Source organism: Schistosoma mansoni (genome assembly GCF_000237925.1).
Source record: "Schistosoma mansoni, WGS project CABG00000000 data, supercontig 0234, strain Puerto Rico, whole genome shotgun sequence".
In the NCBI taxonomy this organism is placed as follows: Eukaryota; Metazoa; Platyhelminthes; class Trematoda; order Strigeidida; family Schistosomatidae; genus Schistosoma; species Schistosoma mansoni.
In genome coordinates, this window is record NW_017386098.1 from 217333 (window position 1) to 235063 (window position 17731).

At 42.8% G+C, this 17731-nt stretch overlaps 1 protein-coding gene across 1 annotated transcript; it reads left to right on the forward strand.

Annotated features, from left to right (window-relative positions):
- Positions 1 to 499: 499 nt before the first annotated feature.
- Smp_164780 (hypothetical protein) lies at positions 500 to 14499 on the forward strand (the record flags this gene model as incomplete). The annotated part of the gene is made up of 8 exons (XM_018792647.1): positions 500 to 641; positions 679 to 845; positions 881 to 911; positions 946 to 1025; positions 1059 to 1150; positions 13948 to 14023; positions 14068 to 14193; positions 14230 to 14499. The coding sequence occupies exons 2-8, from the start codon at positions 681 to 683 to the stop codon at positions 14497 to 14499; spliced, it is 840 nt and encodes a 279-aa protein (XP_018644313.1). The 5' UTR covers positions 500 to 641; positions 679 to 680.
- Between the last annotated feature and the right edge of the window lie 3232 nt (positions 14500 to 17731).

Genomic DNA, 17731 nt, shown 5'->3' on the forward strand with positions numbered 1-17731 from the left:
GAACCCCTTCTCTTCCGACTTCTGATTTGACTGGGTTGGAACACTTCGATTGTGAAGGTACCACTGGTAAAGGCGTTGTAGATCATAAACCCAACTGCTAGATGATTTGGCTAGGGCTCAGTGACATTTCACTGGACCTACAGAGTTGTCAGACTCTGAATACCTGCGGCATCTTTATATCCAAATGTTCAATCACAGACTCCATCACAACGCCAATATGATAATTAGAAGTATTCGGGTTAATGTACAATCTTACTGCCCTAGAATAAACACAATAGCACTAAAGAAAATATTCACCTTAATTAATTGTCAAATAACCTAGTATCAGTGCATCTGGACAAATATAATACTCAAATTAAACGAAAATACGAACTTGAAACCACACCCGAAGATCAAGAAGAGACAGATCACTTTATACATGTTCCCCCTGAAGATATTGTTTGTTGAATAACCTTGTGTTGGACATCACGGTATGACCTCAGGTAGCAAGACGATGTTTGCGCTACATCGTCTTACTTCGTTATTTGCTTTCAGGAGATATTTCCAAGCTTTTTACAGAGCCAGAAGTTTATCGTTGGAAACCCCAAACTTAGGCAAGATTAATTCTGTCAAGAATTACCTGAAAAATATTGAGAAAAACGGTATGCTTTCAATATAACTCACTGTAGTGAATTTTAGAAATGGCACTTAGTATCGAAAAGAAAGAATATGAGAGTGGTAGAAAGTTCCTTGCTCAAATTATGGGTTATGACCCTGTCCATTTCACACCTGAACAGGTTAATGAGGCTATTGAGTATCTTCTTCCGTCGTCGTTGTTTACTAAACGTGCTCGTCCTGTCTTCAAAGTAAATATACGTTTATCTTATTTTAAAAATTGTAGGAACCACACCTAGTGTTTCCTCCGCAAAAACGTTAGTTATCAGCGCGTTTATGATATTCGTTTAGAATTGCAGTGCGATATAAATGGCAGACCAGTTAATAGCTACTTTTACACAACACACCAAAACTTTTACAAAATCATGAACGTAAGAATAAATCTCTGGTAACAACACTCTTAGGAAGCGACTTACAAACTAGAAGAGATTAAACATCATGCTGATCAGTCGTATTTTGACAGGACGACCATTAAGCCCACATTGAAAGAAGTCCAGTACGTTAAAAATGCTTTTCTGATTATTGGGTCACAGTATGTATACTTGGTGAAATAGTTTCACATCTATCTGGTTTTTTATTTGAATATTTTAGTACCACTGGATGTACTCCCACTTATATTTATAATTTAATTTTCAGATATTGAGGTTTGAGGCCATCTCAGCCCTTTATACCATTAATGCAACTTTTTGGCGTATGTCAACAACAGGCGTTAAGACAACTTGCAAATATTTCGCTTTCATGTGTACGTACTATAATGAACTTTTGATTCTCCCCAGTGCCTATCAGTTTAGCCAAAATGGCTTACTTAAGTGACGAAGTTGATGTGACAATACGATTCGACGTTACTTTTTATTTATTTCAGCACATATATTGTTACAAAGGGGCATCAAATGCATATGCGCCACACAATGACGATGAAAATGTTAAGAGATGGAGAATGCAAAGTACGAATAAGAAAAAAGAAAACAATAAAGAGCAGAAATCAGTGTATGATAGTGAAACAATGATAATAATGGAAGAAATAGTTCAGTTAGCAAAGGTACGACCATAAATAACTCTTCCAGTTAAAGAAGTTATAACCACTTCTTATGAAGAAAGTAAGATAAAGTCACAGCAGGATCGCCACTGACTTCTATTCTAAGCCATGTCTAGTAAAGTCTCTAGCCACTGTGTTGCACCATCACTCGGACCCCAACCAGGAAGTCGGGAAGGAGCAACAGAAGTCAGCCCTTTGCAGCTTTCTTTCATACCACGATACCATGTCATACACTGACCACCTCTCCGCCTTTTACAACCAGTCCCAGAGTCCGCAAATAATGCACGACGTGGACTTCTCTGAGATGACGTTCGTAGAACATGTCCAAGCCACCGAAGTCGATGTTTCAAGATGGTGACACCAATTGAATTATCGTCCCTGTGCCTGAACACTCGATGCCGAACCTCTGCATTACTAACATGGTATTGCCACTGGATATCAGCAATCCTTCGGAGACAACGATGATCAAACACAGAGAGGCGTCTAACATCCTCAACTCGGAGAGACCAGGTTTCACAAGCATAGAGCAAAACTGATCTCACCGACGCGTCGTAGATCCGACCGTTTACAGCCAGACTAACATCACGAAGGCGCCAAAGATGGCCCAGATTGGCATAAGCTGCTCTGGCTTTCATTATACGTGAATCGATCTCATCACTCACGCCACCACCAGCACTTGTGCAGCTACCTAGATACTCGAACTTCTCGACTACTTCAATCTGCTCACCACCCAGGGTGAGTACAGGATTAGAATCCTGCCAGTCTTGTAGAAGTACTTTGCACTTCGAAGGTGCAAGTCATATACCGTACCTATGGGCACTGATTGCTAACTGATTAGGTGCGGATATCAAGGTCGAGAAGTCTTTCTCTAGGTAACAGATCCACACCATCATTACATGCATCCGTCAGAGCTGTTTCCAGAACGTCATCGTTAGCAAAGTTGAAGAGGAATGTTGAGATTGAGCAACCCTGTCTAACCCCACTGCTTGGATGGAACAATGGTGAGGGGTGGTTGTATGCCTTCACTTTACTTGAGGTGTTTGTATATAAGGCTTTTAAGATGTTAATAGACTTCTCAGGCACACCCTTCTTCAATAGACAATCCCAGAGCACAGTCTTATCCAACGAATCGAAAGTGTCCCAAATGCCCTGGTACGGCCGAGAGTGGGGAGAGTCCGCTCTCCCTCTCGAAATGCTCTCACATGGCCAGCGAATATATAGCCTCTGCCAGGGAAGTCCTACTCACTGCCTTCTCGTGGCGGGGGTGTTGTTCACAAAAGTGAGAGGACGAAAAGCGAATGTCCGGCGCTTTAACCGGGTTGGTGGACAAGGCGAGTCCACCTAGGGGAGTTGGAAAACCCTGATTCCAAACCAATGGTGCACATGGGCTCCAGTATCCTGAAGGAACGAATGGCGTATGAACCAACTGTTGGTCACCGGCTACCATGGGACTGCATCTCCTCACGACGCTCCACTGCCTTGTCGACTAGACTTTTAGGTCAAAGGCTCCGGTTGTGGTCCTCTAAGAAAACCACCTGCTTCAGTTCGGGCACCTGGGCAGTATCACAGCCCTCACACAAATCAAATGAGATTTGTGCGGCACATATGTATCTGGTACTTCCTTGTACCAATATTTATGTGTTTAAATAATAATAATAATAAAATAACGAAGAGGGATTAGTCTGACTAACATAGCATCTAAAATACTTGCCTCAAGAATTATCGGGCGCCTAACTAAGAGTCGTGAACTGCAAACACGAGAAAATCAGGCTGGCTGCATCGACCACATATTCACTATTCGTCAGGTTTTAGAACACAGACATGTTTATCGGCGTCCGACAATGATAGTTTTTCTTGACTTGAATGCAGCATTTGACTCTGTAGACCAAGAGGTTCTGTGGCAGTGTCTGTAATTGAAAGGTGTACCTCAGAAGTACATAAACCTTGTGAACCTTAGCGAACAGTCATCTGATTTTACAACCTCAAGTGGTGTCCGACAAGGCTGTTCACTATCCCCATTTTTGTTTAACTTCATTAGACCTATTGCTGGAAATAACACTCTCGTCGACTGAATTTTCAGGAATTAATCTTCTACTAGGAGGTTCACTTATCGACTTAGAATACGCAGATGACATAGTCCTGTTTAGTGAAGACGCTGACAAAATGCAGAGTCTTCTGTTAGAACTGAGTAATAATGCCAGGATGTTTGGGATGCGTTTCTCCCCATGCAAATGTAAATTGTTACTCCAGGACTGGCCTGCGTCAACACCTGAACTAAGGATAGGGAGTGAAGTAGTCGAACGCGTGGACAACTTCACTTATCTTGGAAGTCTGATCAGCCCTAATGGGTTGGTGTCTGACGAAATCTCAGCACGGATTCGAAAAGCTCGTTTGGCTTTTGCCAACTTACGTCACCTATGGCGAAGACGAGATATCCGTCTATCAATTAAGGGACGAGTATACTGCGCAGCAGTTCGCTCTGTTCTACTTTACGGCTGCGAGACATGGCCATTAAGAGTAGAAGATACTTGTAGGTTACTAGTATTTGACCACAGATGCCTTAGAAATATTGCTCGCATCTTCTGGGATAACCGGGTAAGTAATAGTGAGGTTAGACGCAAGGTATTAAGGAATGGTTGTAAATCAGTTGATGAAATCATGAATCTTCATCGACTGAGATGGTTGGGCCACGTGTTACTTATGCCTGAACAACGGTTACCACGACGCGCAGTGTTGACTAGTATTGGGTATGGTTGGAAGAGAGTTAGGGGCGGCCAAACCCAAACATGGCATCAGTGCTTGAAGTCACTAACTTCTAGTCTGAGCCATGTTGGCAGATGCAGACTACCTGGTTGGGGTCCGCGTGACTATCGTAACCAATGGTTGGAGACTCTGTGTGACATGGCTCAGAATCGATCACAATGGCGCAGGTGTATACACTCTTTGTCTTCCCTTAAGTCGTGAGATTAAAATTGCTTCATATCTCTCTTTCTTCCTGTACTATATCCTTATATACAAACTTTCTTTTATATTACCACCACTAAATTAGCTACTTCTGTGAATTCGGTGTTCATCTTGTGCTAATGAGGTATGGCAACTTGGACCAATGCATATGTGTGTCTGCTCCTACGTTGTAGTTGACTGACTGACATCCTTGAGTAGAACGAAAACCAGCCTGCTCCTCACGAGTCAATCTTGATGTAGTATTAAACAGTCTACGAAGTATGACAGAAGTCAATATTTTGGACGCAGTCGAAAGAAGACTCATCCCCCGATAATTGTTACAGCGACGACGTGATGTCTTTTCAAAGATAGGGATAACTATCGACTCGTTCCATAACTTTGGAACAATCTCCAGCTCCCAGACCTTAGTAAACAACTCAGTCAATTCCCTAGCCAGAAAGTCACCATCGTCTTTAAAAAGAGCCAGTGATAAATCGCCTAGGCCCGGAGATTTGTAGCGCTTCAAGAGTCGGAGTTCCGTGCGGACTGAAGAAACCCAGTGCTTATAAGCGGGACGTTTCGCGAAGCCGCAAGTGACTTTACTCGCCATTTTCATGGCGCCATGCAATCGCAACCAATGCTTATCTATACTTTTCGGTGGAATGGTAGCTAGCCTTGAATGTAGCTCGGTTTGATATTTAGTTGCAATAGAAGCTTCAAGCAATCTACTGAAATCGATCCGTTTAGGACGATGAATTTACCGGTCACTGAAACGTAAAGTGAGATTAGCCTAAGCAAGGTCATGATCAGAGTCCAGATAGGTACTCACAAAGGAGCGGCAGTCTTGTAAGCAACAACGCCAGCGGCAGCTGATCGCAAAACCAGAGGAAGATGCTACAATATACCCGGATAAATGCACGTAAGACGAACTTTTCGAAGCGACAGATAGAGATCAAACTTGTAGTACTTTACTAGAGTCTTGAATACGTGTCCCGTATAGACAACAGACATCGATTTTGAGACTATCTAAAGACATAGCCAACCCTATCTGTTGTCCGATCTGCATTAGTGTGCGAACATTAGAGGAAGCCAGTTTGAATGGCATACGTGGTTTCAGAAAGACTTTCAGTGTTTGTATTCGGTGGCAGCATTCAACTTTCGACCAGTCAGTGACTTGAGATCTTTTAGATAGAACAGGGTTCCCACCACAGGCGACCTGCTGTATAGGTTGGAAAATAAGAATACGCAAAAGTGAGAATAGAAAAGAGTAGATAAGTGATGTAGTATATAAAAAAACAAAAATGAATGTGAATTGTCCGAATTTTAACTGAAGCTATAATAGTATTTCCAATGTTAATTGTCATTTTTTTAAATTTGTGTATGGGATGTGATACTCCTCGAGTGCTCAGATCGAAGCAGGCGGTTTTCTTAGGGGGCCACACCCGGAGCCTTCGATCTAAAGGTCTAATCCACAAGGCAGTCGAGCAACTTTTTGAGATGCAGTCCCGTGGTAACCGTTTGCCAAAATAGGTTCATATGTCATTTGTTTCCTCAGGATCCTGGAGCCTATATACATATCATTCGTTTGAGATCACGGTTTTCCAACTCCCCTAGGTGGACTCCCCGTACCCACCAGCCCAGGTAAAGCGCCGAACATTCGCTTTTCGTCCTCTCAATTTCGTAAACAACACCCTAGTCGCGAGAAGACACTGAGTAGGACTTTCCTGGCATTGGTTATATGCACGTGGACATGTAAGAGCATTTTGAGAAGGAGGGCGGACTCTCTACACTCTCGGCCGTACCAGGGCATTTGGGGCAATGTGACGTTACAGTGAAAATGAACTTAAGAATTTATAATGCTCAGTCTTCAAATCTCTAATTACAACACAGTGCTCTCGGTTTACAATTTTAAACGTGGAGGACAGATCAAAGACGTACTACTTGTACGTTTCCATCAGTCATGTCCAGTCGATTGAACATATAGCAAGTTCTTTGCTAAGTTAATCACTCAATAATATCAAATAGTTCCGGACGGAATAGGAGAAGCTCTCGCTTGACCGGCTTCTGTAACTAGTAGCAGTGGATCACCGATGCCTCCAGGTAAGAACTTAAGTATACTTAACGACAAGAGAAATACTGGTACATTATAATGAGATACTGTCCTTAGTTTTTGAGAATATGTCAAGTTTTCTTTTAATGAGCTGCTGGAAAGTCGCTTAGACTAGCTCAACCGGCAGCGAATTCCAACGTTTGATTACTCTTAAGTAGTAAGTGTGTCTACAGTTCGTTCTACTGTGTTGTGTTACCAGTTTCTGGGTGTTACTCCCAAGGTTTGTGTTGGGACAAAACTTAAGTAGGTATTTAAGGGGATGCCCAGAAGTTTTTAGGATGCTATAATTCATTAGGTCACCTCTAAGATGCCTCCACTCTAATGTGTAAAGGTTCAGTGATTGAAGGCGCTCTTCACAAGACTTGAATTTGAGTCCACGAACTGATTTCGTGGCTCGATGTTGGATGGGTGGAGTGGAGTGAGGGAAGAAACACTTTCCATGCTTTTAATGGAACGAATAAAACTGTTGAAGATTACGTGGAAAGTTCTCCCGTCGAGCTGGCCGTAAATGCGCTTCAACGTTACCAATGCAAGGTTTGCTCAAAAGGCATTTTTGTCTCAGTTGGTGTAAGATTTCAAATCGTAGGACACCAACACTCCTAGACCTTTTTCAACTTCGGATATCTCTAGAGGGGAGTTACCTAAGTTGTATTCGTAGTCTGCAACATTGTCTCAAATGGACTCCTTTACATTTTGAAGTGTTAAAAGTAAATCTGTTGTTATCTGCCCATCTTTGAAGTCGAGTCAGATCATCCTCAAGTGCCGGTTTATCCTATTGGTTACATACTGCTCTCCAGAGTTTCACATCATCAGCGAAAAGTAATAAATCTGATGATACCTGCTATGGAAGATCGTTTATATAAATCAAGAAAAGGTCCAAGTATTGTTCCCGACCGTTGCTGCTACCTTGACGTGGTGGTTGGGCTTGCCTATCGTGATGAAGCAATCGAGCTATGCTGGCTGGAACAATCGTTCCTCAAGGTCCTACCATGCCAGGCAGGTCGTTTGAAGAGCGGTGAGACTAAAAGCAGCAATCCCAAGGTCCGAAGGCGAAGTCGTACTGCCGACTGTACGGAGGTGTGACGGCAGTAAGGTGTTTCCTTCAGACAACCAGCATGACAGCGATGCCGCCTTCCCACAAGGAGGGGTGGGGTTAGAAAAGGTCGACCCTAAAAATGCACACTTCGCCTTATCCCACGGATATCCGTCTCCGGCGGTAAGGTCCTTTGAAGAACGGAGCTAACACGTCAAAAATCCCCCACAAAAACTTCGTGTGTGACCGACCTCAAGCAGTTGTCCCTTGGGCACTGCGGTCACGCTCCCAGGTCGTTATGACCAACACTAATCCGACTTCTTTTTCAGGTCCCTCAACGAATACCTTTCTATGGTGTGGACAGCCGGGAAGTGATATTAGCCCTCATACCCGTAACAGCACACGAGACCAAGTTGGTCACTTTCAAATCCTTCTTACACCTAATAACTCTCTTATCTCCACGACTAACCCTTCCCACGTCCTTTTATCACCTCGCACCGCTAGGGCAAACGATACAAGTACACGGAACGTTACTCCTGGTCTCCTGAAACCACGCTTTAAACTACATATAGGAACTTTTAATGTCCGAACATTGTGCCAAATAGGACAACAGGCTTCCTTAGCTAGGACTCTAGAATCTTACACCATCGATGTGTGCTGCGTCTCTGGAACGTGCATACAAGATCCAAGTAGCGTCATTCATTTGACCTCACCTAATCAAAATAAAGAACCATCTCGATACACGCTTCGTGTATCTGGAAGCCCCGATGCTGCTTCCCGTGGCCTCGCTGGAGTAGGTATAGCATTAAGTCCTAGGGCAGAACTAGCTCTTTTAGACTGGATCCCAGTAGACAGTCGTCTATGCGCTGTTCGACTAAACGGATCAGTAAGGACTCGGAAAGATAGGGAAACCCGTCGTTGCCTCTTCGTGGTCTCTGCCTACTCTCCCACTGACTGCGGCTCAGACGATATAAAAGATGAGTTTTACAGGAAACTTTCTGACCTTCTCCGAAAAGCTAGGCGTTCTGATGTAGTAATAGTGGCAGGTGACGTTGATGCTCAAGTAGGTAAACTAAGTGAAAGGGAAAGACACCTGGGTGGATCTTATGGTGTCGTGGCTAAAAGGACAGATAATGGCGACCGTCTGTTGCAGCTGTGATCAGATAATCGCCTATTTCTTGCAAATACTAACTTTAAGCATAAGGAAAAACATCTTTTGACATGGCAACCTCCGAATTCGTCCCAACTTTGGACCCAATTAGGTCACACCGCTATCAGCCACCGATGGAGGGGCTCGGTAGAAGACTGTCACTCATTCTGGAGCACATGATTAGATTCAGATCATGCTCTAGTACGAGCACGTATCTGTCTGCGTCTTACTGGACGTAGGAAAGACACTGCAGGGAAGCCTCTAAGGGTTCTACTTAATGATAAGCAAGCTAAGAATATATTTCAGGAACAACTGGAAAAACAGTTAGGCAGACATGTAAGTTGTGTTCACCCCGAAGCAGCGTGGAATGACATCTGAAAAGCTGTGGAAACAGCAGTGATATCCGCTAGTAAGGTAAACCATACGTTTAGGGAGAAACAATGGATCTCGGCAGCATCTACCGCACTGATAGATGCTCGAAAACTCATCCCACCTGGCTCTGAACATAACGAAGAGCGAAGTCAGCTTAAGCGAAGGCTAATAAGAAGCCTACGCAATGATCGCAAACAGTGGTGGGTAGCGAAAGCAAGAGAGATGGGAAAGGCAGCGGCAATAGGTAACAGTAGACAGCTATTGAGACTTATTAAAGAAACCGGCATTAGGAACCCAACTATTAGCGAAACTATCTCAGACAAAGATGGACATATCATTCATTCTCAATCCAGGAGATTGGATCGATGGGCAGAACACTTTAGGGATCAGTTCAACTGGCCTTTAGCCACACTTCAGTTACCCACGATCCCCAGTCGTCCTGGATGGCAAATTGAGGTAAGTCCTCCAACTCTCTACGAGGTTGAAAAGCTATAGGAAATCTAAAGTGAGGGAGAGCCGCAGGCCCTGACAGGTTTACCCCTGGAATTTTTAAGGATGGTGGTCCAGTATTAGCAACGAGATTGACTGAGGTCTTAGGTAGAATCTGGGAACTGGACGTAATTCCATCTGACTGGTCCCAATCACTGATTGTGTCAGTCTATAAGAAAGGACAAAAGTCCTCCTGTGACAATCACAGAGGAATCAGTTTGACTAATATAGTGTCTAAAATATTAGCTTCAATAATACTTAGGCGCCTAACTAAAGCTCGTGAAGAGCAGACTAGAGAAAACCAGGCTGGTTTCCGACCTGGACGTGGTTGCATAGACCAGATATTCACTCTACGTCAGGTCCTAGAACATAGACGTACATTCAGACGTCCCACAATCGTAGTATTTCTCGACCTTGGGGCGACGTCTAACTCCGTTGATCGTGAGGTTCTATGGCAGTGTTTGTCACTGAAAGGAGTACCAGAGAAGTACATTAACCTCATAAAGGCTCTCTACTCGAACACAACTGGTCGAGTTAGGGCCTATGGCGAACTGTCATCAGAATTGGTTACCTCAAGTGGTGTTCGTCAGGGCTGTCCACTCTCCTCATTCCTGTTTAACTTTGTCATTGACATGCTTTTAGAGATATTTATTTCATCATCTCAATTTCCTGGAGTTGAACTTTTACCAGGAGATTCACTTGTTGACTTAGAATACGCCGACGACATAGTTTTATTTGGTGAAGACGCTGACAAAATGCAGAGTCTTTTGACCACTATAAGCAACTATGCAGGCATGTTCGGGATGCGATTCTCTCCCTCGAAGTGCAAAATGTTACTTCAGGATTGGGTTGCATCGACACCTGAACTAATGATTGGGAGTGAAGTAGTTCAGCGTGTCTACTACTTCACTTATCTTGGGAGTCTCATCAGCCCTTGTGGTCTGGTGTGTGACGAAATCTCAGCACGGATACAGAAGGCTCGTCTAGCTTTCGCCAACTTGCGCCATTTATGTCGTAGGCGAGATATCCGTCTAGCAACAAAAGGACGGGTTTACTGCGCAACAGTTCGTTCCGTCCTACTTTATGGCAGTGAAACATGGCCTATAAGAGTAGAGGATATTCGTAGGCTACTAGTGTTCGGTCATAGGTGTCTTCGAAGCATTGCTCGTATATCCCGGGACCACCGGGTAAGTAATGCAGATGTTAGGAAACGGGTACTAGGTAAGGATGGTAAATCGATTGATGAAGTAGTGAAACTTCATCAGTTGAGATGGCTGGGACATGTGTTACGTATGCCCAACCACCGACTGCCCCGACGTGCAATGTTTCATGGTGTAGGAGTAGGTTGGAAGAAAGCTAGGGGCCGCCAGACCAAAACGTGGCACAAATCGATGAAGTCACTGACAAGTGGACTGAGCCATGCTGGTAGGTGTAGACTACATGGTTGGGATCCGCGAGATGATAGCAATCGATGGTTAGAGACCTTGAATGACATGGCTCAAAATCGTTTGCAATGGCGACGGTGCATCCACTCTTTGTGTTCTACCGAATTCTAATCTTCTGAATTCCTCATGTCCCTATCCTTTTTCTCTTCCCAAATTTATTTCACTGTATTATACTCCTTCAATAACATCTTCAAACCCTTATCTTTCACATAATACTTATACTCTTACTACTTCTACCACTATGGGATTTGAATCGACAATTGCATTTCTGTGCTAATTTGGTATGGCAACTCGAACTGATGTACGTACGTACGAAGTTCTACGTTGTAACTGACTGACCAAGTATTGAACCCTGGGGTACCCTACTAGGACATTCCATAGCCTGAGAGAAATTGAAGTCAACCTTGACCTTAAAATGTCGATTTTTTAAGATATAAAGTGAGCCAATTAATTAAAGGCGATTTGAAACCTAATTTTTAAGCTTATTGATAAGACGTACAGTTGACCCTATCAGAAACTTTTGAGAAGTCAAGGTAAATGACGTCAACCTCCTCCTTGCGACCAAGAATGGATGTACATCTGTCCACCGCAGTCAGCAGATTGATTTTACACGAGTGACCTTTTCTGAAACCGTTCTGTTTGGGTGAAAGGAAGTAGTCACGTAGACCGTTCCATATCAGGGACTCCATATTTTTTGAGGGTGTTGAAAGAAGTGCTACTGGCCGGTGTGAGCCAGTGTCCAATTTTCTGGTAATGTGCCTCGGTTTGGTGAATGTGAGAACATCACGCTAAGCGGTGTTGCAAAGTTTAAAGCTGCCTCCCTCAGTATAACATATCCGGACCAAGATGTGTCTTCTATTAGGTGCTGCAGTTTCCGGTACACCACGTTATGATTGTGCTGAGCTTCATCATATCCTCATTAGTGTTGATGCATGTTTTATCGATACTAACGTTGTCGTAGACCCTCTTCTTTCCTTCACTACGCGTCTTTGTTGGTTAATCCGTTTTAGGACTGCCTTTTCTCAAGTTTGGTGACAACTTTTTTCACAAACCTGCCAAGAGAATGATGATTTTGCTCAGCAAATCCTCAGCATTCATGTTACACATGCCCACTTACGATCCGACTTACTCTGTTGTTAGCAGTTACTGAGGGATCTGTATATTCTTCGTGGAACCAACCTTTGTAATTGTCACTCTGCATGCCAGAGGTGACAGCATACGGCATCCAAGTTGCTTGCATGACTATGGTGATGTGAATTGTTTGGTAGGTCCTAGTAAAAGTTTACAACCGTAAAACAAAAAAAGCAATACACGCAAAATATAAAATGAATAAAAACAGGTGGTACAAAAGGTAAGAATACACTAAAACTAGCCTTGAAGTGGAAAACTGAAAATCGAATAGTGAGCTGAGGCAAAACCACATTCAACTAATGACTTAGGTGAAACTGAAAAAGAAAAGTTATCTACCGGACGTTAAGCTCAGGACAGATTCTTTGGATCAAAAATGGTGCTTTCGTTGAGTAAAAACACAGCGAAAGTTTGAGAAATGCAAATCATTTTAAAACTAAACTTCCCATTCGTAAAGCCGTACCATCTTGTCATCAGATGCTACGCATAGATGGTGAGTATCAAATTAACCTCAAAGTCTGGCAAGCTTATTGAGTGGTCTTGAACAGTCAAATGGAAACTGGGTCCTGCGATTCGCAGACAGGAATTCATAAGTTATCTGTCCGTTGGTAACAAGTTTTTCCAAAAAAGCCAATGTCTTAATGGATAAATCACAATCCAACTTTAAAGACATCTCTATCGTTTAAATCATCATTCAAAAATATTGGCAAATCCAGGCTCGTAAAAAACTCCTATACTGTTTACTTTCAAATACATTAATCGCAACTCAGAAATGACATGATAACCAAACTTCCATCTTTCCCATCGGAGCTTATTTCAAACATATCTATGGTGCTTAAAATTGAAGTTGTCTTTCGTGAGAAACGCCTGTAATTCCTCATCATAGACATTTCCTTCGAATTTCATGTCTTCAGCTTTCGGTAGTTACACGTTTATGATTTTTGCCATGGGTCACCATTTATTTGTGATGTGTACTTCTCGCAAAATACACTTACAGGGAACTGAAGTGTGATGTGTAAGTTGAGTCATAAGTTGCCAAGTATTCATTAAGGAAACCTATATGTTATGCCACTGATCCATATTGGTTACAGAATAATTGAGGTGCGAAAATTATGTGTTCACCAGTCATATTCCTTATGGATTGAGGATTTCATCTGAAAGTCACTTAAATGATAAAATAGGACAAATTTGAATAGATCATTCCATAAACCTATTATCTGTTAAATAGGGATATGTTAGATTGTGCAGAACTGGTTTGAATCTTCGATGTGATCATAATCTATTATTAGAGGAGTTAGATATAGCTCTAAGTTGATTTCAATGTGCCAGTTAGATCTCTTCATTTTAAATTAAGAAAAGGTAGTGAATTCCATGATCAATTAAGACAAAGCTGAAATGAGATACTACATAAACCTCAAGTTACGTCATAAGTGATTAAAGGCAATCATTTCCAACTGATAAACATCTGAGTTGAAATCATCCAACGATCGTCCCTTTACAAACATCTTTTTACAATTTAATTGTACTTAAAATGTTTGACCTTAGTTATTTTTTGCTAATCAACTACCTAATTGTTTTTGCTTTCAGTTGTGCGACGTCAAGCGACTTTATGTCGAAAATAAATCTCATGAAAATGATTAACGAAACTATATCGGATGCACAGGTATTGAGTTTTTGTCCAGGTGTATTATGTTATAATTGTGATAGTATAAACAGTGGTTAGTCTTAATGAAGCGTTTATCAGAACACCCACTGTCGTATTTGGTCGAAGAATTTATTCAGCGTTTTAAAGCCCAAATATGCGGTCCTACTTCAGAGATTAAATTTCCCGAGGTTGTTTCAATTATGTCAAACAATGTAACGTTTTAGCCATTTCTAGACTCAGTAACAAACAGAAAATGTGTGCAAGCATTTGGTCAAAAGAAAAACTCGTTTGCTGAAGTAACACTATACATGCCTGGCACTGGTGACGTCACAGTAAACGGAGCACGACTTCTAGAAGTATTTCCTGAGCTTGGAAATCGAGAACAAATAGTATTCCCTTTACAACAAACAAGTAAGTTTTTTAATATTTTACTTCGGATTGTGTTTTTGAAGATCCAAATGATATATAATGGTGAATATAATAAAATTATTTAGGGAAATAAATCCTGTTTCCTTAACTACTTGCAGCCCTTGTACAACCACGTGTAGAAAAATACCGCTCCTCTTTAACTGCTCTCATATGGCCGTGTGTATATATTGTATATAGAGTATATATAGGGTATTCCTATTCTCTCAGCAACGTCTTGTTTAATTAATTGAGATAATGAACAGCCAGCGTCTGGTGCTTAAACTGGGATGGTGGGTACGGAGTATTCAGATTAGGAGGACTAAGAATGCCTGATTCCAAACCAATAGTGCACTTAAGCTCCAGGATTCTGAGTGATAAAACGGTGTGTGAACTTATTGTTGGTCACCGGCTACTATGTAACTGCATCTCCTAACGTTGTTACTCTGTCTTGTGGACTAGAATTATAGGTTAAGGGTTTGGAGAGGCTCCATATGAAAACCATGTGCTTCAGTTTGGGCACCCGGGCAGTATCCTAACTCACACACAAATTAAATGGTGATTACAACCGAAAAAAATATCGCATCCTCAAATTATATTCACAATTACTTGGTAACAGTCATTTTTACTTGACATCGTGTCACTTGTCTGTTCTATTTTATTCCCATTTTGTGCATTCTTTTATTTTTCAACTGGCACAGAAGCAAGTCTGTGATAGAAATTCTGTCCTATGTAAGCGACCCCGAGTCACTGACTAGACGAAAGTTGAATGTGTATAAGACTCCTCCATTTTGAGTGCTTAAGTGTGCTCTGATTGAGCTCTTGTTTGAGCTAATCTGATCTTACGTTTTAATGGCCAACAGGTTCATAGTCCTAAGCGGACTGATCTAAGCAATTTGACTGCAGCTTCAATTGTAACCACTTATCAAACTGAGCTAGGTTTGATGCTACCTACTAACCCATCGAAAAGGATAAATGCTCACTGGCTACATTTGCAGGATGTGATGAAAGTGGCGCCTGCATCCCTTCTAGGATTACTACCGGTCCCAATCCCGGATAAAGGAAGAGGTCGGGCGCAAAGTCAGCAACCTCATCATGTGGGAAACGACCTTGACGAAGCAATACTAACCAGAAAAAACCATTTAAACCCTCCCTTGGGAGTTGAGGGATCTTCATTTAGAAGAATTATGATGCGTCATGGAGAAAGCTGAGATTCTCCAGAAATCACGAGGCCGATTCCACTTCTAACAACCAGAGCAACAATTAATATAGGTACATGGAATGTTCGGCCAATGTGGGAGACCGGGAGGATCAGTTGAATAACTACGGAAATGAGGAGATACAAATTAGCGGTGCTCGAAATAAGTGAAACCCTTTCGATCCAAGCTGAACAGTAAAGATTAGCTTCGGGAGAGGTGGTGTCCAAAGAAGCACGTAAAAGATTAGAATCTCATGGATCCAAAATTATCAAAGCATTATTCAAAACAAAGATGGAGGGTATTGCAGTGAATATCATCCATCGCTATGCACTCACCAACGATGGCAGCGAAAATGACACATATTAGTTTTGTGGTGCTGAAGTCCGTTCTAGAAAAGTGCCTAGGAAAGGACCTGACGGTACAATATTCCCTCACAAAAGCATGCACAAAGCGACATGAGTCTCACCGGATCACACTACAGAGAACCAGATCGATCATATTTGTATCACTAAAAAATTCAGAAGGTCAATGGAAGTCGTGAGAACCAAGAGAGGAGCTGACATGGTTTCAGATCGGGCAAAGCTTGCGTAAGGACCGAGAAGCCTGGTGGTCGGTGCGTGCTAATGAGATGGAAGCAGCAGCTGTATCTGGTAACTGCCGGAAGCTCTTCCAACTCATCCAAGCCACTGGCAGCAAGAAGTCTGGTGTGAGTGAAACGATCTACGAGGATGACGGGATGCCAATCACTAACATCTCTCGACGTCTTGGACGATGGGCGGAGTTTTTCGAAGGGCAGTTCAACTGGCCTGCTGCTCCGGCAACATCAACCAGTTTGTCCTGCCTTCCATGGCCGGTGACGACTGATTCACCAAACGAGGCGGAAGTCCGCAAAGAACTCCAACTCCTGGAGCGCTACCAATCCCTGGGCCCAGATGACTTACCTCCAGCTCTTTTTAAAGATGGTGGTGACTTTCTGACTAAGGAATTGACTATGTTGTTTACAAAAGTTTGGGAGTCAGAAAGTGTTCCACATCGTGGAATGAGTCTATAGTCGTCCCTATCTTTAAAAATGGTTCACGTTGTTCCTGTAACAACTATCGGGGGATAAGTCTACTTCCGATTGCGTCCAAACTATTGGCTTCTGTCATTCTTCGTAGGTTGTTTAAAACCCGAGAACGATTGACTCGCGAGGAGCAGGCTGGTTTTCGTTCTGGTCGAGGATGCATTGATCACATCTTCACCCTCCGCCAAATGTTAGAACACTGTCATACTTATCGCAGGCCATCAATCGTAGTGTTTCTTGATATCAGGGCTGCCTTCGATTCGTTGGGCAGGACTGTTCTCTGGGATTGTCTATTGAAGAAGGGTGTGCCTGAGAAGTTCATTAACATCTTAAAGGCCCTGTATACGAACACCTCAGGCAGAGTGAGGGCATACAACCACCTTTCTCCCTTGTTCCATTCGAGCAGTGGGGTTAGACAGGGTTGCCCAATCTCACCATTCCTCTTCAACTTTGCTAACGATGACGTTCTGGAAACAGCTCTGATGGATGTAAGTAATGGTGGTGTGGATCTGCTGCCTGGAGAACGACTTCTCGACCTTGAGTATGCGGATGATATTGTCTTACTGTGTGATCATGCCCAAAGCCTGCAATCCGCACTTAATCAGTTGGCAATCAGTGTCCATAGGTACGGTATATGACTTGCACCTTCGAAGTGCAAAGTACTTCTACAAGACTGGCAGGATTCTAATCCTGTACTCACCCTGGGTGGTGAGCAGATTGAAGTAGTTGAGAAGTCCGTGTATCTAGGTAGCTACATAAGTTCTGGTGGTGGCGTGAGTGATGAGATTGATGCACGTATAATGAAAGCCAGAGCAGCTTATGCCAATCTGGGCCATCTTTGGCGCCTTCGTGATGTTAGTCTGGCTGTAAACGGTCGGATCTACGACGCGTCGGTGAGATCAGTTTTGCTCTATGCTTGTGAAACCTGGTCTCTCCGAGTTGAGGATGTTAGACGCCTCTCTGTGTTTGATCATCGTTGTCTCCGAAGGATTGCTGATATCCAGTGGCAATACCATGTTAGTAATGCAGAGGTTCGGCATCGAGTGTTCAGGCACAGAG